At 42.2% G+C, this 27742-nt stretch overlaps 1 protein-coding gene across 3 annotated transcripts in view; it reads left to right on the top strand.

Annotated features, from left to right (window-relative positions):
* Positions 1-27742, top strand: part of THSD4 (thrombospondin type 1 domain containing 4) — a 702948-nt gene that overhangs the window by 544482 nt on the left and 130724 nt on the right. For all 3 annotated transcript variants that reach the window (XM_033189536.1, XM_033189537.1, XM_033189538.1), the window contains one exon: positions 25017-25221. In XM_033189536.1, coding sequence (XP_033045427.1) covers positions 25017-25221 — 205 coding nt within the window. The remainder of the gene's footprint in view (positions 1-25016; positions 25222-27742) is intronic.

The raw sequence follows: 27742 nt of genomic DNA, 5'->3' as shown, positions 1-27742 counted from the left end.
GAGTAAAATCTCTTCGGAGGTCAAGGGAGGAGGTTCTGAAGGGAGATACGCTGCTCCAGGGTGGCAGCAAGTTCAAGGAGAAGGCCATTCCATGTATGCCTTACGCATGCCTATGTGGGGTCACTCATTTGGACACCCAGTCTTATTAGCATTGCATCATGCCATACATTCATTTTTCTCTATTTTGATTAGCAGCTATTGAAGAGCCTTTACCCACCATGATAAATGAATACTCCATGTTAATGGCTCTCAGCTGGGCTGTGGTTTGCTGCCATTGTTTGCACACAAAAGGCTGATCCCATTAAGACTGTCAGATATTTCCTGCCATCGCATGGCCTCCTGCTCACAAACATTTGATGCTATTTAAAGCCTCTTCTCAGCAAATACACATTGGTCACATTTATGCACTGCCTATTAATTAAGGCCAGATTTGAAGCTCTCACAGCTGTCACTTCTATTAACTGATTGCAGGGAATGTAGGACTTCATTTTTCTGGGAGATAATGTGGACATCAGAGAAAAGCCAAGAGATCTTCGAATCCCTGTGGCACTTACCTTGACTTCCAGGCTTCTAATGAAAAAGCTTCTTAGACAAAAAGGGACAAAAAGACCTTTTCACAGAACCATCAACAATCTCTGCCAAGCAGGAGATTTATTGGGTGGGAACACACACACACACACGCACACACTTTATTAGAGGCACCCTGGAAAATGAAAAGCTGTCTGGGGAAAGTAATCATGTGAGAAGATGGCCTTGAAGATAGCAGCTTGATTTTCTTTGAAAGAAAAAAATGGACCAATTTACAACAGTGACTTTGCTAAAAGGCTTAAGAGTTGAGTGTATTTTCTCTTCAGTCTCTCTTTTTCTAAAGGAAACACATCATGGGTTGATTGCAAAACATGATCTTCTAGTTATCAAATGCTTTAATTAATGGCAAATCAAAAACATACCAGACAAAGGTTGCCAGTTATCAAAAAAAATCAAATACTCATTTTCTCCCAGCTACATGATTGGGAGCAAGCGTGTGGAGCTGGAGGTGAGACTGGAAATAATCACAATCATGATATTAATGGAATTAACATTTATTGGATGCCCACAACATGGCACTTTATGCATTTTCATGAATTATCTTATTTGACTTTTGAAAACTTAGGTGTTATTATATGCCCATTTTATAGATGAGGAAACTGAGGCTTAGCAAGCTTAAGCAATTTTCCCAAGGTCACCCAGCTGGTAGATGGCAGAGTCAGGACTCAGATCTCAGTGAGGTCTGTCTGCCATGAAGTTCCCGTTCATAACCCTTTGTTATCCTGGTACAGTGGAAAACAAGTGGGATTTGGAGACAGACTAGAGTTTCATCCAGATTCTGTCATGGGACCTTCAACAAATTGTTTACCTTCTCCTCAACTGAAGTAAAATGAGGAAAATAGACCGGGCACAGTGGGTCACACTTATAATCCCAGCACTTTGGGAGGCCGAGGCGGGTGGATCACTTGAGGTCAGGAGTTCGAGACCAGCCTGACCAACATGGCGAAACCCAATCTCTACTAAAAACACAAAAAAGTAACTGGGCATGGTGGCAGGCACCTGTAATCCCAGCAACTCGGCAGGCTGAGGCGTGAGAATTGCTTGAACCGGGGAGGTGGAGGTTGCAGTGAGCAGAGATCGTGCCACTGCACTCCAGCCTGGGCAACAGGGCCAGACTCTGTCCCAAAAAAAAAAAAAAAAGAAGAAAAATAATAGCTGTCTCATGGGCTACTATACAGATTCAATGAAATAAGGATAAACAAAAATCAGAGATACTCAGAAGTGTTAGTTTAGGGGTATTCTGTACCCCACCCCCCATTTCATTTCATTCCAGTTATTTCTTTCTCCTGTCACTGGACTGAAGCTCCCGCCACCTTCCGCTACATTGTTCCTGCATTCTCCACTTCCTCTTGGCTCTTTGTCTTGGGAACCAACACAGAGAAATCTTTTTTTGCTCAGTTCTTCCCAGCAGTGCCTGCAGCTGTGCCTTTGACAATCCTGACCCTAACTGGTCCCCCAGGACCTCCCAGCCTCCCACCTCTCTCCTCAGACTCCCATGCCATGACTGAAAAACAGGAGGACCTGTGAGGTATGTGAGAAATCTGCAGGCTTGACATCTGTGGGCCAGGCGCACTCTCTATTTTATTTTTTCCGAGACAAAGTCTCACTCTGTCGCCCAGGCTGGAGTGCAGTGGTGTGATCTTGGCTCACTACAGCCTCCACCTCCTGAGTTCAAGTGATTTCCCCACCTCAGCCTCCCAAGTAGCTGGGATTACAGGCGCCTGCCACCACACCTGGCTAATTTTTTTTGTATTTTTAGTAGAGACAGGGTTTCACCGTGTTGGCCAGACTGGTCTTGAACTCCTGACCTCAAGTGATCCTCCCGCTTCAGTCTCCCAAAGTGCTGGGAATACAGGCATGAGCCACAGTGCCTGGCCTCAAGTCTGATTATTTTTCACCATTGTTTACAGAGCTTTAACTTCTCATTTGCTTTCAGAGCACCTGCATTTAAAATTTTAGATGATAACTAAGATGGTTTGCATTACAAATTCTTAAAACGTTTGGCTTTCAGAAACCATCTTGGGCTGTATACATGGAGAAAATGCAGTCAAGTCCTGGAGCCCAGGGCTAGGAGACAGCAAAGGAAAGAAAAAAGGGGAAAAAGGGGAGCCATGATCTCAATATCATGGAAGGCAGTGGCAGAGAATAGCTCAAGAGGTGAGGGATGAGAACTGAGAAGACCCCACTTGCAGGGAAAGTGAAGCCATTGGCTTCTTCAAGGAAGAAATGCTAGTAACCTGGTGAGGGTGACAGTCCATGGCAGAAGGTTAAAGGAACAATGATTATGTGGAAGTGGGACCAGCACTGTGGTTGCACTGTGGTCACCAGGGGCTGGAGGAGGCAGCAACGGGGAGTTATTATTTCATGGGTACACAGTGGAGGTGGATGGTAGTGTGATGATTGCACAACATCATGAATTTTTTTTTTTTTTTTTTTTTTTTTTGAGGCAGAGTTTAGCTCTTATTGCCCAGGCTGGAGTCCAATGGTGTGACCTCAGCCCAGTGCAACCTCTGCCTCCTGGGTTGAAGCAATTCTCCTGCCTCAGCCTCTCGAGTAGCTGGGATTACAGGCACCTGCCACCACGCCTGGCTAAGTTTTTGTATTTTTAGTAGAGACGGAGTTTCACCATGTTGGCCAGGCTGGTCTCCAACTCCTGACCTCAGGTGATCCACCTGTCTCAGCCTCACAAAGTGCTGGGATTACAGGTGTGAGCCACTGCGCCTGGCCAAGAGTATCTTTTAATACCACTGAACTATACCTTAAAAGGGGCTAAGATGGTAAATTTTATATTATGTTTATTTTACCACGTTTTTGTTTTAAAAAGTGCAGGAAGCATCAAGCATGGAGCTCAGTGAAAGTGAAGAATGTCGAAGATTCCACATGTAATATCTACATTTTTGCAGGGCACAGTTACTCTTTTGTAGTATAACATTGAGCTGATAGTACAAAGTGTAGACAAGTGAATACAGGATTCTCTGGGTTGTATTTCCAGAAGTCTGAAGGTCATTTGGATACTTGTGGGCCCTCGGCTTCCCTCTGACTTGTGTGATACATAAAAATTATGATGAAATGTCCTATAGATGTCCTGCAGGTCTTAAAAGAAGCTTTCCAAACTATGAAACATAGCCCAGCGGCACTGAGTTAGAGGTAAATTCTGAACCCTTGAACACTGAAACTATTCCAACTGCACATAGAATTGGCAAGTAGCTTTCTATGTCTATGAACAGTTTGTCTTTTCTATATAACACAGAAAAAAATCTTTTTAAACAAACTACTCAGTTTAAAACTTAATTGTTCTCGGCCGGGCGCGGTGGCTCAAGCCTGTAATCCCAGCACTTTGGGAGGCCGAGACGGGCGGATCACGAGGTCAGGAGATCGAGACCATCCTGGCTAACACGGTGAAACCCCGTCTCTACTAAAAATACAAAAAATTAGCCGGGCGAGGTGGCGGGCGCCTGTAGTCCCAGCTACTCGGGAGGCTGAGGCAGGAGAATGGCGTAAACCCGGGAGGCGGAGCTTGCAGTGAGCTGAGATCCGGCCACTGCACTCCAGTCCGGGCGACAGAGCGAGACTCCGTCTCAAAAAAAAAAAAAAAAAAAACCTTAATTGTTCTGGTAGTCTCAGTACTTTTAAATGAAGACATATCAGTGCAACAGTACACTCTTATTCAGGCATTTGAAAGAAAGAATTTGAGACATAGTTTGTATCAGATACTCTAAATTAGTATGGTCTAGACTTTGTCATGAAATTCTACATAATTTTTGGACTAGAGGTTTAAGAATGTAAGCAGAAGTTCTGTCCCGATCAGAATAAGCTACATTATGCTTAAGTGACAACTACTGTAATTACAAAATATCAGTGGCTTAATACAAAGGTTTTTCTCTCATATTGTTCATAAAGAGTCAGCAAGGACCCTGTTCATTATGGTCCCTCAGGGACCCAGGTTGTTGGAAGCTCCACCATTTTAGAAGCTCCCTTCAAGGTCAGCCATCTTTGCAGTCATGTCCCCCAACAGCTGCAAAATTTGCTCTGACGCTCAAGAATTGAGCATCAGCAGTTAAATGCTTCAACATGAAAGTGACACCTGCCACTCCCACTCACATCCCATTGGCCAGAACTAGTCACATGGCCAAACCTAACTTCAGAAGAGTGGAGAATTGTAATCCTCCATGTACCCGGAAAGTAGAGAAGCCAGATACTGAGAAACGTCAGTAATGTCTAACAGAAATCCATTCTAACATTCCCTTTGCCTAAAGTGAAAAGATTAGTACTTTCATCAATCTGTAAACTGTACTTTTGAAGTAAATCCTGGTAGCTTGCATGAGGGCTGGAAGGAGTTCCAGAAAGCCATATGTAATTTGGGAATGACATTCACTTAAGCTCATAGAATATCATTATTTGATGTAAAATGCCCCATTTGCAATACAGGACCAAAATGCACTAACCACAAAATTCCATTCCACAAGGGTCTGGGCTCTAATTTCTTCATTCTTTAACTGAGGCATTCTGTGATTTGGAATGGAAGCCCAATTGTAGTCGTAAGAATTTTACTTAATTCAAGAATTATTCTCACTGAATGTGTGCCAGTTCTGAAAGGAACGCAAAGTCAGATTTTGCATCTTCTTTGCTCAAGGGCCTTTAGATGTAACAACACGGACATGATACAAGACTGACAATGATGTTATGATTTAAATATTTTAAACAACTTATTATTAAGTTGTGAATCAACAAAAAGTCATGTTCTTTATTTTATGGCTTTGCATAGTCCTGACTCACTGCCAATATATCCCTGGATGTTCTTGTTCCTCAGTTCTTATCCCTAAATTCTTACAGGATGGTCTAAGACAGCTATAGATTTTTTGTTTAGCAAAAAAAAAAAAAAGAAAAAGAAAAAAGCCAAGCCAGAAAAATATTACTCATGTTAATGTTTTTTTCTTGTTCAAAATAAAACTTACTTTAGCTTCATGAGAAATAATACATCTTACGATATATATTACTGACATTTTTCAGTAAAGATAGGTCAAGAAAGAAATTGTACTGTTCATTAGCCACCAAAATACTAGTATTGGGGACTTATTGGAAAAGTAGTAACAAAGGCAACTTTTTTTTGCAACTTTCTTTTTCTTTTATTGGGCAGTCTCACTCTGTCACCTAGGCTGGAGTGGAGTGGCATGATCATAGCTCACTGTAGCCTCAACCTCTTGGGTTCAAGCAATCCTCCTACCTCAGCCTCCCTAGTAGCTAGGACTACAAGTACACACCTGTATGCCCAGCTAATTTTTGTATTGTTTTGTAGAAATAGGGTTTCACCATGTTGCCCAGGGAGGTTCCAAACTCCTAGGCTCAAGCAATCCACCCACCTCAGCCTCCCAAAGTGCTGGGACCATAGGTGTGAGCCACTGCACCTGGCCTAGGCAACTTTCTAATCCTATATAGTGAAATTAGAGGGCCAGCTGTGGCAAATCTGGGAAGTAATTTATGGCAAGAGAGCCAGGGGGTTGCCTGGGACTGGTCTCAAATTCTCTCTTATTGGAGTAATTTTAGTGATGTGAGTTGAGGCCCCTGACCCACATGACTCCTTCAGAACCGAGAGCAGGAAGGACAGCATGACATAGATAAAGTGCCAAGCCATGATGATTATGTTTAAAAACTTAAAAAAAAAAATTGATACCTATACCACAGTAAAGTATTCCAGGTAATTTAACTTTCAAGCTATAAACCGAGGGTTCTCCTTGCATCAGGGTGCTCTCACCCTGTAGTCCTGAGAAGAAGACCTGTTTTAGGCAAATACATAAAACCAAATGGAATATATTAGAAAGGAAGTGGCATAGACCAGTGTCCAGAGGTTTTCGGAGGACAGAACATGGAACACTGTGGACGGTACGCAGAGAGGAGGATTTATTACAAGCCAGGGCCGTTCAGGGCTGAACTGGCTTCCTTAACAGGTGGAAGGCTGCCTGTCACTGGAGAAACTCAAACAAAATCAGATAGGGCTCTTGCAAGGACAGAAATGGCTTAGAAAGTTAGGGTTACCAGGCACCAGGAGGTCATCTGAAGGTGTATTAAAAGTTGACATTGGCCGGGCGCGGTGGCTCAAGCCTGTAATCCCAGCACTTTGGGAGGCCGAGACGGGCGGATCACGAGGTCAGGAGATCGAGACCATCCTGGCTAACATGGTGAAACCCCGTCTCTACTAAAAAATACAAAAAACTAGCCGGGCGACATGGCGGGCGCCTGTAGTCCCAGCTGCTTGGGAGGCTGAGGCAGGAGAATGGCGTAAACCCAGGAGGCGGAGCTTGCAGTGAGCTGAGACCCGGCCACTGCACTCCAGCCTGGGCGGCAGAGCGAGACTCCGTCTCAAAAAAAAAAAAAAAAAAAGTTGACATTAAAAGTCTAGGTTCTGGAACTGGAATGCGTGGATTACATTCCTGTTCAACATTTTACTCATCTTGGACAATTTACTCAGCTGCCTCAGTTTTCTCATCTCTAAAATGGAAATAATAGTATGACTTTCCTCTTGGGGTATTGGGAGGAGTCAGGGAGTTAATTTAAATAGTAAAGCATTTTTAAAGTGCCATGCAATGTGCTAAGTCATCTGGTCCTGTGGTCCTAACATTTTTTCATGAAAATGATTGTGTGTCCAAAGAAAGAGGTATAGGTAATCCCAACACATAAAACACATTTTTTAAAACCACTAATGTGTTTTGTTAGCATAAATTAATTTTTTTTAAATCATTTTTTGGTTCAAGAGTATATATGCATGTTTGTTATACAGGTAAACTCATGCCACAGGGGCTTGTTGTACAGATTATTTCATTACCCCACTGCTAACCTAGTACTCAATAGTTATTTTTTTCTGTTCCTCTCCCTTCTCCCACCCTCCACCCTCAAGTAGACCCCAGTGTCTGTTGTTCCCTTCTGTGTGTCCATGTGTTCTCATCATTTAGCTCCCACTTGTGAGAACATGTGGTATTTGGTTTTCTGTTCCTGCTTCAGTTTGCTAAGGATGATGGCCTCTAGCATCACCCATGTTCCTGCAAAGGACATGATCTTGTTCTTTAGCATAATTTCTAATTAAAACATTAACATCTAACTCTTATACAGGCGTTTAGTGAGCATGTGGCTATTTTGTCCATTAGAAAATGTAGCACAAGTAAAATGGAAAATGATTTGGATGCCTTAGCATTCACTTTATTTCTGAATGGTGTTTCAATTTACAACCTTTGAAGAGTTCTTAATTAACATAGGCAAGAAACTGTAGACAGACAGTCTCTTTGGTTAAATAAAAATGGGAGCAGTTTGTTCCAAAGGCTGCATAAAAATGGGTTAATGTGGAGATGTCCGGTGTGTTATACATAGGCATATACTGTGGTTGAGTATATATGATGTTTATCACAGTTCTTCACATTTTGAAAATATATCTTAAAGATTATGAAAATACTGAAGTAGAGCCTTGGAATAGCTTGAAAGCCACTGACCTATCTCTTTAGCAGACATGATTTGTAGGTTAAATTAGCCCCAGTGCCTGTCCAAGGTCTCAACAGAAAGCAGTAGGACCCAGGCTAACACCAGGGTCTAACTGATTGTGGTTAAACCAGATGATCTCTCTGTTTTCTTCTGTTCCAAGAGTCTATGATTCTAGCACTCTGTGTTTAGTGGGAATACTTGCCAATAAGCCTGATTTTACTGTGATCAGCCTCTTCTTCCTTCAACTGGTTAGGCCATTTTGTTCTTCTCTATACTACAAATCTGTTATGAAATGAAATTTCAGAACTATATTTTCTGAAAAGGATAAATGTCCTTTGCTCCAAATTCATTTTATTTATTTTATTTATTTATTTATTTTTGAGACAGAGTCTCGCTCTGTCGCCCAGGCTGGGGTGCAGTGACGCGATCTCGGCTCACTGCAAGCTCCGCCTCCCGAGTTCACGCCATTCTCCTGCCTCAGCCTCCCGAGTAGCTGGGACTATAGGTGCCTGCCACTACACTCGGCTAATTTTTTTGTATTTTTTTAGTAGAGGCAGGGTTTCACCATGTTAGCCAGGATGGTCTCGATCTCCTGACCTTGTGGTCCGCCCGCCTCGGCCTCCCAAAGTGCTGGGATTACAGGCATGAGCCACCATGCCCAGCCCAAATTCATTTTATTTTTATTCATATCCATTTCAGTTTGTATAAAATATAGAATTCTAATCTTCAGCAGCAAGAATTTGTGATTTTTCCTAATACAAACTGGTAACTGTAAGCTGCAGATTTACAAAAAAAAAAAAATTCAAATTTGACTTTCACGGCCAGCTAGGTCAATGCTCTATGCCACCTTTGTATTCTGTTCCTCTGACATTTTAGCTTTTATTTTTTAAAAACTGCTTCAATTTGTTGATGACTTTGAGCCACAGCAAGGAGGAAGGTGGATATCTTCATCTATGCTGCTGACATGGTTTTCCAGCCATCCTAAGAAGTGGATAAATCATTTTACTGGTTACTAATTTGAATGGCTTTGTATCAATCATGTCACCATTACCAACTTATTTGAGGCAGAGATTTTTCTAGTATTCAAGTAGATACTTCCAATAACTTCCTCTAGCTGTCCATTTCACCCCTCAACTCAGGGGTAATGCCTTGGTTAGTTCATGGAATCCTTAGGAGGCAATAACAGTTCAAAATGAATACAGCAACTCCTAATAAGTTATGGATTTATAGCCTTCCCCTGCTCAAGAGCTTCAGAAGTTCCTTCAGCTTAAAGGGAATAGGCTGAATCATTATTTAAAAACACAAGTTGAACAGTGATTTCCTTGCAGCCGTCAATCATATACAGAATACAGTCTCAAAGCTGGTACCTTAGGGCTCAAAATGGGGCTCCCAGCGTCGCTAGGGTGATTCACACCCAGAGGAAAGATGGTCTTGGGGTGTATTAGCCTGTTTTCATGCTGCTATGAAGGACTGCCCAAGATTCTGTAGTTTATAAAGGAAAGAGGCTTAACTGATTCACAATTCCACAAGGCTGAGGAAGCCTCAGGAAACTTACAATCATGGTAGAAGGGGAAGCAAACACATCCTTCTTCACATAATGGCAGGAGGGAGAAGAATGAGAGCCATGCGAAGAGGGGAAGCCTCATATAAAGCCATCAGATCTCATGAGAACTTACTATCATGAGAATAGCATGGGGGAAACTGCCCCCCATGATTTAATTACCTCCCACCAGGTTCCTCCCACCACACATGAGATTTGGATGGGGACATAGCCAAAGCATATCATGGGGAAATCCTGGCCTATCATGGAAATCATGATACCATGGTTTTAGATTCCCTTTCTGATCATTGAAGAACATTCTGGAGGCCTGAGACAGAGTGAGCCACCAGAAGAAATGGAAGCTGTCCAAAATAATTTAAACTCCCAGGCCTTTGGGTTTGCTTTGGGGAGAAAAGCTTTTATCACACCCTTTTGGTGCAATAGAAAACAAAATATTTGGGAGAGGTTTTAGTGCCAGCACTTCAGGCAGTGCATGTAGGCAATGGATAAGAGAGAACTCAAAGCTTCTGGGAAATTGGAGGTGTCCCATGCTTATAAAGGGAAATTCAAGATGTGATTAAGATGACTCCTTTCCAAGAAATATCAGGACAAAGCAAGTTCTCAAAAGCTACCCAGTGCCACTTTCCCTCATCCTTCGACCTGTCCAACACATGCACCTTTCAGTGGGTGTTCTGCACTTGCTGGCATCTGCTATTCACTACTATATTCCCTGTTTCAATCACTCCATGAATCTCCTTGCCTCTGTGGCTTCCACCTTAAAACTCTGCTTTTGAGTTTTTGAACTAGATAGGTATGAGCACAGATCCTAGCCCTTGGCTGTGTGACCTCAGGCAAGTTACTTAATCTCCTTCTTTCCTCCATTATAAAAATGGTAGTAAATATATTCACCGTATCGGATAACCAACAAATACCAGTTTCATTTCTTTATATTGCTTTTCTTGATGCCCAGGAGCACCTCTGCAGACCTCTCTGAATAGTGGGAGCACACTTTTCTTATGGAACCTAAAGTCACCAGAGTCCATAAGTTGTCAAAATGGAATCCTCAAACTCTTTTTGACTTTGGCTCTTTCTCTCTTTTAACCAGAGTATGTTCTCCTCTACTGGAGAAATGCTTTTCTTTTTACTTCCATATTTGCTGCTGTTTCACATTTTTTAAAGTATATTCAGGCCAGTCTCTAGCTAAATAACATTCCAAGCAGCTACTGTTTAAGCTGAGAATTGATATCATTTAGTTGTGTTTCTTTGAATTTGCTCTCTATGTTATCTTTAACTTGACTTTAAATAAAACATAATATGCATTGAGTTTCTTCCATGTGTCAGATGCTTTTTACAAACATAAACTGGCTTTATCATCATAAAACCAACCCAGTAAATTAGGAGATATAATTAATAAATAGTGTCACTAATTATTATGTATTTTCACTTTATGACAGCAAAGTATTTTTGCTGTCAAAGCATAAGGACACTGGATCATTGTCAAAATCCCTACCTTCACTCAGTTGTCCACTCCTGGAGTAAGGCTTATTCTTGAGCAACTGCAGCCCTAGGCACCCCCTTCCACCCGGAATCAGAGAATCACATATAGGCATAATGCCTAGGAGGAAATAATCAGCTCGTTTAAGTGACAGCTGACATCAGGAGGCCTTTTGAGTCAGAGGAATGACATGATGACAGCAGTGTCTTTGGAAGATAAATTTCACAACCACATGCAGTATAGATTACCTGAAACCACAACATTCAGCCTTGATGCTTACGCATCTGCAGGGCATGATTTAAAAGCTCATAAATACAATCTGGATTTTAAAGAAGGGACTGGTGAAAGTTAAGAATTTCAAGGTTCTACTAAAGAAGGTGAAGGATCAGTGTTTTTCCAACTGGTTTATGTGTCCTAAATATTTATGTATACAAGTGCATATTGTTAGTGCAGTCACTTGGAAGCCACGTGTGGGCAGCAGATCTGCCATTGCCCTACCTTTTGGTTTAAAGTTGCAAGAGAAGGGGAATTCTCGGCCAGCATGAGAATCATTCATCTGGCTGCCACCTGAATTACTGTTGAGCAACACATTGAGTTTGACAGATAACCCTGTTCTTAGCCATCCTTCAAGAAAAGCATGAAGGAGCCTTCATGTTTAAACATTTCGGCCAAATTTCTTCCTTCTGACAGTGCATGGAACACAATGTCTTTATTTCCTAATGAAATATTCATATTGGATGTATCTATGGTTAGAAGAGAGAATAATAATAAATTATCTTTATGTAATTTCTTAGTCATTCTGGTCTCAGAGAGCAAGCTCTCGGGTTGGGTAATGACATCGCCCAAGGAACCTGATGTTTTTCCTTGAGTTATAAATACCTCTCAACTTGACAAACCGATAGCTCCCATTCCCAGGATGACAAATGAGAAAAATCATTACTATTTCAGTGAATAGTTTCGGATCTAGGAATTGTTATGGGAGGAAGGGTGGTATTATAGATGTCCCTTCATGGGGGGTAAATCAGCACAATGTGGGACTTCAGGGGACTTCAATATGGGACTGCAATGGAATCAAGCTATAGGAGATGCTGAAGCAATGTGGCCAGGCCTCGTGGGAGGGTAGGCCTCAGATTGGGAGTAAAGCCTGTGTGTAAGCCTGTTGGGGAAAGCCGAGAGCCGCCTGAGAGATATAGTGTATATGTGGCCCTTGGTCAGTCATCTACCAGGCCCTGTTCTTACAAGAAGGGTTTCTGTTGTCCTAAGAGACAATACAACTAGCAGAGGAAAAAGATCCTAGCCTTTGGGGCCGGAAGACACTTATTTCAAACCCACCACCATCACTTCTGTGTGAGCTTTGACCTATTACTTACCTTCTCGGACCTTTGGCAAAATAGGTATAGTAATTCTTACCACCTGGGGTTGTTGAGAGAATTAGGCAGGATAACATATTAGGTAAGGTGCTGAGCACGTGGTGAGCAGTTCAGTCGTAATAGCTGTCACATACATCCATGGGACCTCCTACTGTCTAAATGCCTGGGAGATGCTTGAATGCCCTGATTGTACCTGTTTTCTACCTAAAACTCATCTAAGACCGTGACCCAACATGCCCAACCCATAGGCTCCACCCAGCAGTCTCCCTTGCTCTGTTTCTAAAATGAAAACAATCCCTTTCCAGTTTTTGAGGCTTTCCATAGCTGGTCTCCAAGACAAACCAGGAAAGACTAGCCAAAAAAAAAAAAAAAAAAAAATTTAAGTATTTTTTTAAATGAGAAAAGTAACAAAGATAAAAGAAATATCTGGAAGCCTTGATCACCATTGTCCCAGACCATTATTGAAATGCAAATAGATTGTGGCAGTTTACCTGTTACAGCTCTGTCTTCCAATACCACTTGAGAATCATGTGTAAAGAAAGTGGGGTTTCGGTGGACAGTGCAAATAGACCAGCCTCCCCTGTTGGTAGAGAAGTATATGTAGCTTGTGTGAAAAAGGGAATCCCATGGCCAGACTGCCAAGGGACAGGTCTCAAGGAGACAGAAAGGCACATCATTTTACCAGCCCCTACTTCATGCCAGTTCTGAATTAGGTACCTTCATTTACACATTTCATTTAAGCCTCACAAGAGATTTGTAAATTATACTTTGATCCCCTCATTTTACAGGTACAAAACTAGGGCTCAGAAAATGATATCACCTGCAGGTGTAATGTGCATTATTAGGAAGGCTCTTAGGTGAACATCATGTGTCTAGACGAAAGGATGTTTTGAACATATGGTACATACAAAAGAAATTTTTGTTAAATTCTTTAAATCCCAGGAAGTGAACTTCAGATTCAAGGTCCTTAGGAGTCGCCCATCACTCAGAGCTTCTCTTTGGCTCTCCACCATCTCCTCGTTTCTCCTCTCCCTTTCTTCTCTCTCCAGCACTGGAAGCAAAACTAGGCTTTTCTATTTAGCCAGATCTCAGGGGTTTTTTGTTCATTTTTTGTTTTTTTTGAGACAGAGTTTCGTTCTTATTCCCAAGCTGCAGTGCAATGGTGTGATCTCAACTCACTGCAATCTCTGCCTCCTGGGGTCAAGTGATTCTCCTGCCTCAGCCTCCCAAGTAGCTGGGATTATAGGTGCCCACCAACATGCCTGGCTAATTTTTGTATTTTTTAGTAGAGGTGGGGGTTTCACCATGTTGACCAGGCTGGTCTTGAACTCCTGACCTCAGTTCATCTGCCCACCTCAGCCTCCCAAAGTGCTGGGATTACAGGCATGAGCCACCACACCAGCCTGATAGTTTCTTTTGCTATGCAGAAGCTCTTAAGTTTAAGTAGATCCCATTTGCCAATTTTTGCTTTTATTGTGATTGCTTTTTGTATCTTTGTCATGAAATCTTTGCCAGTTCCTACGTCCAGAATGGTGTTACATAGGTTGTCTTCCAGTGTTTTTGCAGTTTGGGGTTTTACATTTAAGTCTTTAATCCATCTTGAGTTGATTTTTTTCTATGGTATAAGGAAGGGGTCCAGTTTCAATCTTCTGCATCTGGCTAGCCAGTTATGGCAGCAATATTTATTGACCAGGGAGTTCTTTCAGTTCTGTGACAGTTCATTTGCTCTTCAACAATTTCCTGGTGAAAACAGCCAATAAGGAAGTCAGGAAAGGACTGCCAGCTGCAAGAAGTGACTTCTGACATCCAGAGGAGGGACGGCAGAGACCTTCTAGTAGTTGGACCCACTTAATATAGAGGGTGGCAATCTCTCATACCTCAGAATGTCTCTTAGTCATCTAGAGCAAAAGTCAGCAAGTTATAGCCCATGGGCCAAATCTAGCAAGTAAACCAAATCTAGCATGTGAGCCTAATCCACCAGCCACCTGTTTGTGTAAATAAAGTTTTATTGGAACATAGCCATAAGTTGTCCATTGGCTGTTCTCACACTGCAACAATCCAGCAGAGTGGCTGCGACAGAGACCATATGACTGCAATGCCTAAGGTATTTACTCTCTGGCTCTTTACAAAAGAAGCTTGCTGACCCCCAGTGTAGAGCAGCACCTTTCAAACCTGAATGTACATAGGAATCACCTGAGAATGTTGTTAAACTGCAGGTTCTGATTCAGTAGCCCTGGGAACTGGTGCAAGTCTTCTAAAATGCCCCAGATGATGCCTGCGCTGCTGGTCCATGGACCACACTGAGTAACAAGGGGCCAGAGAAAATAAACCAATGCTTATTGTAAGATTCTCCCCCGGGGCCTGAAAGCTTAAAGAGATGAATAACAACCCCTCCCTTCTCAGGCCCAGTCCCAAGGCGCAAGGCTACTTGTGCCAGCAGCGTGTGCCACCAAAATAGCAGAAGCAGGAAGAGAGCTGGCCAGAAGACACGTACCTATGAAAATCGAAAAAGAGGCCATCCAGGTACAACGAAGCAGTAATGTCAGACTAGGACACTTCCTGTTTACAAGAGACTATAAAACCTTTGCCCTGTCCTCACTTGGGCTAACGCCATTTTAGGCCTCAGCCCGCCTACATCCAGGCGCTCATTAAAACAGCATGTTGCTCCACATCGCCTCGTGTTGTCTGTCGGCACACTCTCAGGGTTCGAACCAACACAAGAACCTTACACTTATTAGTCTTGATTTTTTAAAAAACTGAGAATTATAAAATAGACTTTAGAAGGAGTCCTAGCCAAAAAGCTAAAGTAAAAATGCGTAGGGTTTTAGAGGAACGTTCCGATGAAAGCATGGGGGAGAATTATTATAACTAAATTTGATGAATTAATTAATGAGTATCAAGATCCATGCTCAGACCCTTGCTGTAAGATGGCGCCTGCCCCCCAGTGGAGTTTCTGCCTCAAGAACACTAGTATTCTTCCAGGTTCTCAGGCCAAGAACTGCGGTCTTCCTTACTTCACCTTGGATAGAACATCCGTCTTCAGTCCAGTTGGCCATTCCTTCAGCGTGATGTTAGTGGGCTCTTGCCCTCCATTCTAATTTCATCTCTCTAGTCCAGGCCTCCATAACTTTGTGCCCATCTTAATGCAGTTGTCTTTGTGTGTCCCAGTCTCCAGTCTCTTCCATCTCCAGTCCATTGCCTGTGTTTGACAGACATCTTCTGAAAAGAGCTTTTCAGGCTGCCGTTTCTCACTCAAGAGTCTTCGGATTTAAGATCCCACACTTTGGTCGCCAGCCTTTTCTCTCATCATCTCTTCCCACTCACCCAGTCCATCCTCTCAGCCATCCCTGGAGATGGCCCAATGATACCTAAGAAACCCATCTATTCCCCGATGTTGTAACTCATTTACACAGATTTTAAAACATTTTTCTTGACCATTTTGGAAATTACAAGATCTGAATATTTCACCCACCTTTTTTTTGATGTTCCAAAAAAAACTTTTAAGAAATGAAATCATGCCTCAACAACATGGCAGAAACTTGCACATAAGAGCACAGTAAATATGCAGTCATCCTGGATCTCTGGGTCCACCCTTCTTGTGTTTCTCAACAGTCATTTTTTTTTAAATGTTGGATCACTGGTTCTTTTACTTAAACTAGTTGTTTAGGTAAGTACCCTCTTGCAAAGGCTTAGAGGTGCCATCTTGTGGAGAAAAATGCAAACAGGCACATTTGGCTGTGCGTTAAGGAAATGACGAGGATGCCAGCGTGAATCTCCATTATTGCCTTCTGGCCATGGGACGGTCCTCTGAGAGTGTTCTGTCTTGGACCTGCAGTGGTAGACTCAGGCCATCTGCGCTCAGGAGGCCCTGTAAATCAGGCCAGTGTGCAAGCAACCTCCATTCTGGATCAGAGTTCATCAACCCAACTTGCTCTTGCCTTTTTGCTGATAACCTGGCTTCCAGAACTCTGCCCTATGGGGTGTAGGCAGTGTCTCTCTGCTCTGTTCTGCAAGGAACTTCCTAGTCTTGACCCCTTATCAGCCCCAAACCACAGCTTCTAACAGAAGCTTCTAACAGCTTCTAACGCAAGACATGTATTCACTGTCCTTGTTTTACTATAAAGAAATACCTGAGACTGGGTAATTTATATATTTATTTATTTTAAAAATAGGTTTAATTGGCTCACAGTTCTGCAGCCTGTACAGGAAGTACAGCACCAGAATCTGCTCTGGGGAGGCCTTAGAAAGTTTCCCACGTGGTTTTTTCCTGCTGCCACCCCTCCTGGCACACTAAAAAATTACAATAAAATTTGGTCAGACATATTATGATCTCTTTAAACACAATTCACCCTACAGCTCTATACATTAAAAGTAAAGTGAAAATTTAGAGGTTTCTAGTATTCTATACAAAAATATGGTTACCTTACTTTTATAATAGAGCAATTATCACTGTCAAAAGCTATTTCAGGCCTATCTCCTCCTTCCCCCGTTTCAATCCATGGAGGAGGAAAATTATGAAAGTAAAGCATTAGAATTTCAGAGTTTGGGATATCGCCACCCTCCAGAGAACAATGACCCTAGTGGGAATTGGGGGAGGTGGCAATTATCTTACAGCATATATGTTTACCTCTCGGGACTCCTTTCTTCAGATTTGTAAACATAGCTACAGTTGATTCTTACCCAGTTTTATCCTACAAGAGCGCCAACATTTTCTTTCATCTGAATCCCTTGATAAGATGCTATCCTATTATGAACTAGGATGAGGTACTGAAATGTGACAGCCATAAGCTTGATTAAAACCAGATCACTTGTTTTACAATTGCTTTCGTTTAGGAAGCCAACATACCTTTTATCCCATGGACCATTTCTTCTCTTCAAATGAATGGCATTGTCAATTTGATCTCCATTGATTCCTGTTTCCAATTTAATTTTGTGTATATAAAGCAAATTTCCCTCCCTTTAAACATGGCAGGATGCTTCATATCAGGGCTGTATCTCCTTTTAAAAGAAAAAAATTTGGCACCAGAAGGGACCTTAGAGATGAGCCAGTTTGAAGAGCAAGTTAGTCCCATAACTTTGATCTTTTGATTCCTCAACCAACTGCTCTTTCATTCAACAAACACTTATTAAACACCTACTATGTCCCAGGTACTGTGCTCTTTGCAATACATAATCATACTCATGCTGAAGTTAAGCCAAGAGGCATTCTTAAAGAACGCGAGAAGGTTTGATAGCAGTAAGGAACTATTTTTGGAAATCGGATAATTAAGTGTTCTTTGCTTATTAGCTTCTCTGACATTTACAAAGGCTGTTCATGTGCTTCTATGGAATTGCCATCATTTTAAAGCTTTCTGGGGAATCTGTTATGTGCTCCTAAGTGTCCCATGGGCTTTGGAATAAAGAGCAGTGATTCTCAACTGAGGGTGATTTTGTTCTCATGGGGAACATTTGGCAATGTTTGGAGACATTTTTGTTTGTCACACTGAGAGGGATACTCCTGGCATCTGGTGGATGGAAGCCAGGGATGCTGCTAAACATCCTACAGTGCATAAGGCAGCCCCCATAAGAAAGACCTTTCAGGACCAAAACGTCAGTAGAGCTGGAGTTGAGAAGGCCTCACCTTGAGGAAGAAGAGCAGGCAGGAGGGTGAAAAGCTAGGCTTCTAAACCCTGACAGTCCTTCAACCAAAGCAGTTCTGCTTTTCTCATTTTACGTGGTGGAGCTTTGGATTTCCACATGAGATTTTATTTTTGAGGTATATTTTTTCTACTTAAAAAAGTTGAAGACTACTGTGGAAGACAACTCTCTGCCTTCTGTTTTACAATTGAGTCACTTTGGAACAAATCAAGTGGGTGTATATGATACAGGATGAAGGCAATCAGGGTAGATTTGGAAGTATCTACCTGAGCTTGGTTTTGGCTGCACAGGACTCTGCCCATCTCCCTCTCGACGTTTACAAACAATATTGAAGTGATTTGATTGTGTCTGACTTTCAGTTTAGACCAGGGATTGGCAATTTTTTTTCTGTAAAGGGCCAAATCTAAATACTTTAGGCTTTGTAGACTTTACTGTTTGTGTTGCAACTACTCAACCTGCTGTTGCAGCACAAAAGCAGCCGTAGACAATAACTAAACAAAGGGGAGTGTTTGTGTTCTAATAAATCTTTATTTATAAAAACAGATTGTGGGCCAGATTTGGCCTACTAGCTACAGTTTGCTGACCTCCAATTTAGACTGTAAATAAGAACCTTGTTTGTTTTACCTTCATGTCTCTGCTGCCTACCACTGCATTGGCACATAGTTGAGGTTGGCTCAGGAAACATTTACTGAACTATGTTGAAGGTCAGTTTTACAGGCATAAGTGTTAGAAGATTTTAATGAGAATAACAACTGGAAAAAGATCCACCCAGAATAGATTAACTGTTTCCTTATGTTGAACATTTAGGATGTTTCCAATTTTTTATTAATAATACTGTGATGAGCCCTTCATACAGAAACTGTTGGCCTGATTTCTTATTTCCTAGCATAAATTCCTAGAAGAAGAATTTACTGGATCAAATGGTCTATACTGCTAAATTGCTTTCCAGGAAGGTGGTATTGATCTACATTCCTAACAGTAATAACAGGAAGATATTTATCATATGCAAAGGATTTCTTTCAACAGAATGTCATGAGTAAACATTCTGGCATCCATATGCATTTCCACGAATTAGCTCACTGTAAATATAAGTAAATTGGTGTCAGCTACTAATCATTTTAATATTCTCCCATACTGTTCTACCAGCATGATTATTGAGGCACGTTGTTTTACCTGTGGGGGTCATCTAGCCAAACAGTTGAGGTTACCCTGTCTCATATGTTTATTGAGCACACACAGACACATCTGCTTCCCATTAGGGAATCAGGACCTCCACTATCTGAATGCCTGGCACCAGCCTACCCTGCCGTGACGGACAGAGGCCTCCTCCCTGTGAAATTCACCTCCAAATATGTCATCCAGATTGCTCATTTCCCTCAGGAAATTTCATTCAGGTTAATTTTGGCACACAATTGGGGGTAATTCTTGAGCAATTTCTCCTGTGATGGCTTGCAATGTGTAAAATTTTCCTACAACGTGTTACAAAAATCACTGGAAAAAATACAAAGGACATCTGATGGTTATCCACTGGTCTTTGTAACAGCAAGAAATATCTATTTTGAACTGCAGTACATGATGAGCAAGAAACATAAAATAAAGGTAGATCAGAGAGTAGATGTTCTTTCTGGCCTTTTTCAACGGGTGCTGTTTGAGCAGTGAGAATGTAGAAGCTGTGCAAGGTGTCTTGACTTTATGGTGAACCTTGGTCATTTTTGTTTTGTTCTTTGCTGTTTGAAGTTTTCTGAATTTCACCAAATGAAGAAGAGAATATTTCTGACTCAGAAGAAGTAGAAAGTGTTACAGAAGTAGGGGTGGGTCTGGGTGGTTATATGATGATGGGATTTACTTAAAAGTGAATAGACTTCAGACAAAATCAAATACATGAAGACAATGATGACAAAACCCAGCATTTTCTGAGAAGCCACCATATTGCAGCATTCTGCTAAGTACCTTCTGTGTTTCCCTCATTTGATTTTCCCAACAGTCCTAAGGGGTAGCTGCTCCATCCCTATCCAGGCAGAAAAAAAATCCCAGGGCTCAGAACAACTCATCAAAATGTCCATAGATACAGCACTCATCAGCCGCAGACAGCACAAGAAGGCAGATTCTCTTGCCCACCCTAAGCACCCCCTGATGACACTGCAGTGGTGCCTCTGAAAGAGTCTAGACATAGGTCAGCACTAAGTCTTCCCTGTCAGTGACCAATTGATCAGCCTCCTGATACACAAACCAGAATTCAGGCCAGATTCGTTTCTGAACACTGTGCTTGGGAAGAAGATCTGGATGGTGGTGGAAATGTTTTCAGCACCTACCTCAAAGACAAGTGACCAATCCAGCATCACACAGCAAGCCAGGGACTGGGCCAGGACTGCACCCCAGGTTTTCTGGTTCCCAGCCCAACATTCTTTCCATTATTACAAACTGTTTTTCCTGATAAATGACATCAGCTAATGATTATACTTAATGATTATACGGCTGTGTTTTGGAGGAGAATATCAGCTGCTTTAAAGAAGGTCGTAGCACGTAATCTATACATGTGATAATAGTTCATGAAACATCAAAAAAAAGTGCATCTAAAAGATGACAAATACAAACAAGGCCTATTCTTAAGTTAATAGTGTTATACTTCTGTCAACGGCATACAAAGTTTTGACAAAGTGCTTTGTTTATGCAAGATATTATCATTAGGGAAAGCTGGGTAAAACACCACTGAAACTCTCTGCACTCATTTTAAACTTCTTCTGAGTCTTACACTATTTCAAAATAAAACATTATAACAATAAGAAAGTAATGCAATAGGAAGATAGGCTAGAATATGTGTTCCCACACTGTGTGTAAAGTATAATGTTAAAAGAGCCAGTGTAAGAGAGATACATAATGGGGTTGGTCCCTCATAATCCTGCAAGAGGAGAAAGTCAGAGTCACTTCTAGGCCAGGCTGTCTCCAGTCTTCATGGTAACCATGCTTTGAACTTGTTCCTCTGCACCTAGGTCACTACCACTACTCCTTCAACAAAGCTAGAACCCTCAACACGACCTCCGATCCTTTGACCTCCAAACTTTTACCTAATGGTTAAAAACATGGGCTTTGGTTTGGGGCCTGGGTTTAAATCCCAGCACTACCTATTATTAGCATTTTATCCTTGGGCAAATTACCTAACCTCTCTTCTAAGTCTTAGTTTCCTATAAATTTCAGCAATCTCACAGATGGTTTTTTAGGATTAAATGGAAAAACGTATGTTTCAGAGGACCTAGAAGATATTAAAGACTATAAATGTTAGACATGATAATGTTGAGGAAGATGGCAAGGAGGAGGATGAGGACAGTCACAAAGTCCTGTTCATTTTGCATTGTAAGCATCTCTCAAATCCCTTCACACTATCCCCATTCCCCTCATTCAGGCTGGGATATTGCAACATCCTCCAGACTCTATGTACCCAATTGTTAATTATCGACTTTCTAAAAGAGATTTGATCCTGTCCAGCATGACATAGAGCACGCAGGGGTTCCTCATTGCCTGATAGCTTGTGATTCTCTGTGTGTATGTCTGATCGCTCCTGTTAGACTCAGATTCCCAAAGTCAAGACCTGTGTCTCATTCAGCTTGGGATTTTCTGGGCAGCCTTTTCAGTGTAGTCACTCAACAGTATCAGTGATGAAATACATCTTTACGTGTTTTGATCTTGTCATGGCAGGTCCTTTATATCATTCAGATCCTAGTCCAGAGGTCATTCCCCAGCCATGCCCTCCTAGACATCCAATCCAAATCGTCCCTCATTACATCATCTGATCTTCACAACAGCCCTGTGCAGGAGAAGGGACAGTTGTCATGTGTGTAATTTGCCCTTGGCCTCAGCTATATATTAAGGTCTTGAATATATGTCGTCTGCCTAGTTCTCATTCTGGAGTTGTCCCTCTTGCTTTGTGAAGTAAAGGAGAGCTATTTGGTAACTCCTTGGGAACTCAGTGTCTTAGAGGCCTGGGTAGCCACTAGACCACTGAAGAGTGCTCCTAGTGTGTTCTAAGGAAGCTATTGATCATGGCTGCAGGGAAACAGGCCGTCATCTTTAGTTCTTGGCAACCTTGTGCAGCCACATGCTTCACTGAAACCAATCTCCAGGCTACTTGGACATCTACCAGGAAAAACTCTTGCAGCCTTTCCTTCCCATGTCTAGATTGATCCAGAGCAACCATGCTGTGCAGGAGATCTGGTGGGGGTGGGTCCATCAAATTGTACAGAACATTTTCATATAATGTCTGATTGACAAGATGAAATGACATTTTATCTGTGTCTGTGGTTATCTGAAGCTGTCCATGCTTGTGTAATTTCCTTGTGATACTTCCATTCTAACTGGGCTGGGGCTGAGGATTCATGTGACTAATGTGACGTCTGTCCCATCTTTGGTGACTCTCATTCATTCTTGAAATATCTCCTACACCCTAGTTACAGGAGAGAGACTCACTGGACGGTTCATTGTCCTCACCCTAGGTGAGGCCCGCTCCACATTGTAGCCATTGTTATCACCGAAAAGCAGGTCTGAGCATGGCTGTCCCCTTCTCCAGACATCTGGGGGTTGCTGATGCCATAGGATGAAAAGCTAATTCTTCAATCTGGCAAACAAGATTCTTGACAAATTCCGCTGAACTCTCCAGCCTCGTATTATCCCTCCCAGCAGGCTTGCACTTCAGCCTTGTCATTCTGTGTTCTTTCCTACCTGTGTACACATTACTCCCTTTAACAGAAGGACCCCTATGAGAATGAGCTCAGTCTGGACAAGTCGAGTCCAGGGGTAGCAGCAACAGACTGTAGGCTGGGAAGAGAGGGAGTGTGATATGTCACTAGACAAGGCAGGCAGTGGGTGTTGACCACCTCTCCTGGCCACCTTCCCCCTTGATGAAGTCAGAGGCATCTCCTTGATTCAGTTGGAATCTTGCCTTGATAACATGGGTTCTACTATTCAAAACCCCTGTTGCTGGTGACATTTTTTTTTTGTTTCAAAGCAAGGGAGAATTCAAGGGGGGTGGGGCTATGGATATCATGCATGGAGAACATACTCCTTATTTTTTCTGCTAAAATGTGCATGGGGCAGGGTGAGAAGGATTTGAGGGAGGAGAAATACATAGCAAACATGACATTTGGAAAGGCTAATTGGATGTGGATGAACATATTGAGATGATGTCCTATTACTGTCAGAGGTAATGTTTTACAGAGACGCTATTTGTGAAGAGAGACCAGTCATTATTGATGGGTCAATGTGCGCTCGGGAATATGGAAGCAATAATGCAGAAGGGCAGTGCCTGCAGGAAGGTTTCAATCAGGCATGCAGCTAGAGGGGAAGGAATGAGCACCTTTTGATTTGACTCTGCCCACAGGATTTGACCTATAGGACCTACATGAAGAGACCCGGGGTTGCATAACAAAATCTAAAGTGGACTTTGACTGGTTGCTGATCTCTTTGCCCTTGAGATGTGGTCTAATTTTTGCAGTTAGAATGCAAGAAAGAGACAAGCCTGTGATTTGGAGAACATGTGTCTCAAGAATTAGAATACCATTCTGATTTCAAGTATCTTTCCATATCCTCATGACCCAGTGAATAATCCTGTACTCACAACATTTCATTGTCCAAACCATAATCTACTCAATTCCATCTGCTCATGGAAAAGTGACAGAATTCTTTGTTCAGAACATGAGTCCCAATGTTAGATTCAGGAAACATGATCCTGAGCCCTATGAGGTCAGGAGTGGAAAGCTGCAGAAGTGGAAAAAGATTTTGTGAAGATCATTCCATTTTGTTCCAAAGTTTAATTTTTGGTTTTTTTAAAATAAGGCCTGCTCTGTTGCCCAAGCCGGAGTACAATGATGCAATCATAGCTCACTGTAACCTCATACTCCTGGCCTCAAGTGATCCTCCCACCTCAGCCTCCTGCGTAGCTGGGACTATAGGTGTGTGCCCTCATACTTGGTTAATTTTTTATTTTTTATAGAGACTAGATCTCATTGTGTTGCCCAGGCTGGTCTCAAAGTCCTGAGCTCAAGCAGTCCTCCTGCCTCAGCCTCCTAAAGTGCTGAGATTACAGACATGAGCCACCATGTCTGGCCCAAAGTTTAATTTTTGTATGCAACATAAAATGGTCCCAACGGAAACATGAATGAGGAGGGAGAGATAAAGCAAAAAGATCCTAGAATGCGTAATGGGAAGATTCCTTTTGTCGGGGAAGGGAATTCAGGAACGTCAGAATTCCTTTCTATACTGATGAGACCGGCTCCACAAACAGCACTCTGTGATTTAGCAGGTTATGATCCCATTTGTTGATGTTTCTGGCTCTTGCTTACCTTCGTCCTTCTGCTCTGGGAAAAGTGCTCTGGGGTAACAAGAAAAAGTCCTGTTTCTCAGGCCTCTAGAGTCACAGTTACCAGTAGAGTTTCAGTTCCCAAACAATTTAATTTCCTAAGAAACTGGTCCGGGGAACACTACTTTTGGTGATCCTTTGCTAAGTGTAGCATATATGAGAAGACTTGGGGGCAAACCCCAGTTTCAGGTGTGGTGCTTGTCATGATTCCAGAGAGATTCTTTGTATAAAACTCCCAGCACAGATCATCTTCTCCCCTCCCAGAGTCCAACGGGGATTTGTAGAACAACTTCACTGTACAACCTGTTTAAGTAAATTTCTAGCACCCTACATCTTCCCTAGTCTTTTCCCCAGTGTTATTTTTCTCCTGATCATTTACCACCACCAAATGAACTCTGTTTTTTATTTACTTATCTGGTTTACTGTCTGTGGCTCCCACCCCACTCCTAGAATGTATATTTCATAAATAGCTAGAAAAGAAGTTTCTTGCCCAGAGATCTTTTCCCCTCCTTCCTCCTGCCTGCTCCTGATACATACTATAAGAGTCTTTTGTTTTCTGCCTATTTGCAGAGCATTGGCTGTGATGACTACCTAGGCTCCGACAAAGTCGTGGACAAATGTGGGGTGTGTGGAGGAGACAACACGGGCTGTCAGGTTGTGTCGGGCGTGTTTAAGCATGCCCTCACCAGCCTGGGCTACCACCGCGTTGTGGAGATTCCCCAGGGAGCCACAAAAATCAACATCACGGAGATGTACAAGAGCAACAACTATTTGGGTAAGCTTGGTCTTTTTCCAGAGAAAGCCATCTGTCCCTGCCAGATGATATATTCCTTCAGAACTGTGAGATAGACACAGCAGTGGCCGAGAGTCCTGGGGCATGCAGACAGTGTCCCTGGGGAATGCCAAAGTACCACCTGGCCTGCGCCTTGAAATGAGAAGCTTGGGTGGAGAACATTAAAAAAAAAAAAGTCCTTCTTGCAGATAAATATTTAATATCTATACATTTAAACCAGCCTTTGCTTCTCCCAAGAGAAATATGGTTATAAAGTGGATAACAGCCCAAATTGTTGCTCTAAGATGGGAGAAGCTCTTTGCAAAGTGCGGAGACCAGCTAGTGTTTGTTCTGTTGGGATTTGAGGTGGCCAGGGACAGTTGATCCTGTCTATGCCTTCACTCCCTGGAGGTCTAAAGCAAAAGCTATTTTTCTCCTCTTTCTGCCTCATCTGCCTGGGATAGCAGACCTATACATAGTAGTGTGCACGTCTTCTGAAAAGCTGTGGAATCTTCCAGCGATCATTGTGGGCAATATTAATATTGAGAGGACATTTTTAACCCATTTTTGTAAAAAGATCTTTATTGATACTTCCTTCTGGACTTTTGAGCTATTTGCATTCTATCTGATAAAAACCACAAACTGGTCAAACAAATTACTCTTTTTTTTTTTTTTCTTTTTTTTTTTTTTTTGAGACAGAATCTCGCCCTGTCACCCAGGCTCGAGTGCAGTGGTGCGATCTCGGCTCACTGCAGCCTCCGCCTCCCAGGTTCAAGTGATTCTCCTGCCTCAGCCTCCCGAATAGCTGGGACCACAGGCATGCACCACCACGCCCAGCTAATTTTTGTATTTTTAGTAGAAATGGGGTTTCACCATGTTGGCCAAGCTGGTCTTGAACCCCTGGCCTCAAGTGGTCTGCCCGCCTCGACCTCCCAAAGTGCTGGGATTACAGGCATGAGCCACCACGCCTGGTCTTGAACAAATTACCTTTTACTAGTTTCTAATACATGTAAGCATGTACAAATCAGTTAACAAAATAATATAAGGGAACCATTTGTTTAAGCTACTTAATGAATGGCAATATTCATTTTTATCTTTTAATTATTTATTGAACAGGAACTTACCTAACACAAACTATGTGTCAAGCACTATTCTTAATGCTTTACATGCGTTCAATCTTTGAATTATCTCAACAGGGAAAAGAAGCTATTCCCATCCCCATTTTACATATAAGAAAGCAGGCACAGAGAGATTATGTACTTTGCCAAGGTCACCGTGCCGTAATGAGGTGGAGGTGAGGTTCAGACCCAGGCAGTCTAGCTCCAGGTGTGGTAGCCTGTCAAAAGATGATATCCATGGGCAGTCTCGGAACCTGAGTTCCTCTGGTGTGCCACTGGCCATGCAGCAGTCAATGGCTGCAGCAGTTGAAAGACTATTAAGTCTGCAACTTTCAAATATCAGGATCACCCAGAAGTTGACTCCAGACCCAGGAACTCCGTATTCTGCAGCTCTTCCTTCCCCATCTAGTCAAATGCAGCCAAAACTAACTTGGTTTTATTGCGGGGAGGAGAAAAGCATGGCAGATGGGACTCTGAGAGAAACCTAATCAAAGAAAAACTGCTCAATTTGTTCTGGCAAACCCAGGAGCCACTAGAGTGGCAGAAAACCTAGTTTCCCAGTGAGTGCTTGGTATATTCTTTTTAATAGTGAAAAATAGTGTTTGTGTGTTTCCTCCTTTCTTTTGTACTGCTATGAGATCACATCTCCGTAAACATCATGCCTCCTAGAATGGGAAATGTTCTTCTGGGGATTATTTGAAGTGTTTTTATATAGGTAAACTCATGTCACTGAGGTTTTTTATACAGATTGTGTCTCCAGGTACTAAGCCTAGTACCCAATAGTTATTTTTTCTGATCCTCTCCCTCCTCCCACCGTCAAGTAGACCCTAGTGTCTGTTGTTTCTCTCTGTGTGTCCATGTCTTCTCATCATTTAGCTCCCACTTGTAAGTGATAATATGTGGTATTTGGTTTTCTGTTCCTGCATGGTTTTCGAAGTATAATGATCTCCAGCTTCACCCATGTTCCTGCAAAGGACATTGTCTTATTCTTTTCTATGATTGCATAGTGTTCCATGGTATATATATACCACAGTTTCTTTCTCTGATCTGTCATTGTTGGGCATTTAGGTTGATTCCATGTCTTTGCTATCATGAATAGTGCTGCAGTGAACATATGCATGCATGTGTCTTTATGGTGGGATGATTTACATCCTTTGGGTATATACCCAGTAAGGGATTGCTGGGTTGAATGGTAGTTTTGTTTTTAGCTCTTTGAGGAATCACCACACTACTTTCCACCATGGTTGGAAAGTATTTACACTTCCAGCAACAGTGTGTAAGTGTTCCCTTTTCTCCATGACCTTGCCAGCATCTGTTCTTTTTTGACTTTTTATTAATAGTCATTCTGACTGGTGTAAGATGGTATCTCATTGTGGTTTTGATTTGCATTTCTCTAATGATCAGTG

Source organism: Trachypithecus francoisi, unplaced genomic scaffold, assembly GCF_009764315.1.
Source record: "Trachypithecus francoisi isolate TF-2019V2 unplaced genomic scaffold, Tfra_2.0 Lachesis_group3, whole genome shotgun sequence".
Taxonomy (NCBI): domain Eukaryota; kingdom Metazoa; phylum Chordata; class Mammalia; order Primates; family Cercopithecidae; genus Trachypithecus; species Trachypithecus francoisi.
The sequence above is the reverse complement of the archived record's forward strand: the minus strand, read 5'-3'. Positions and strand labels throughout refer to the sequence as shown.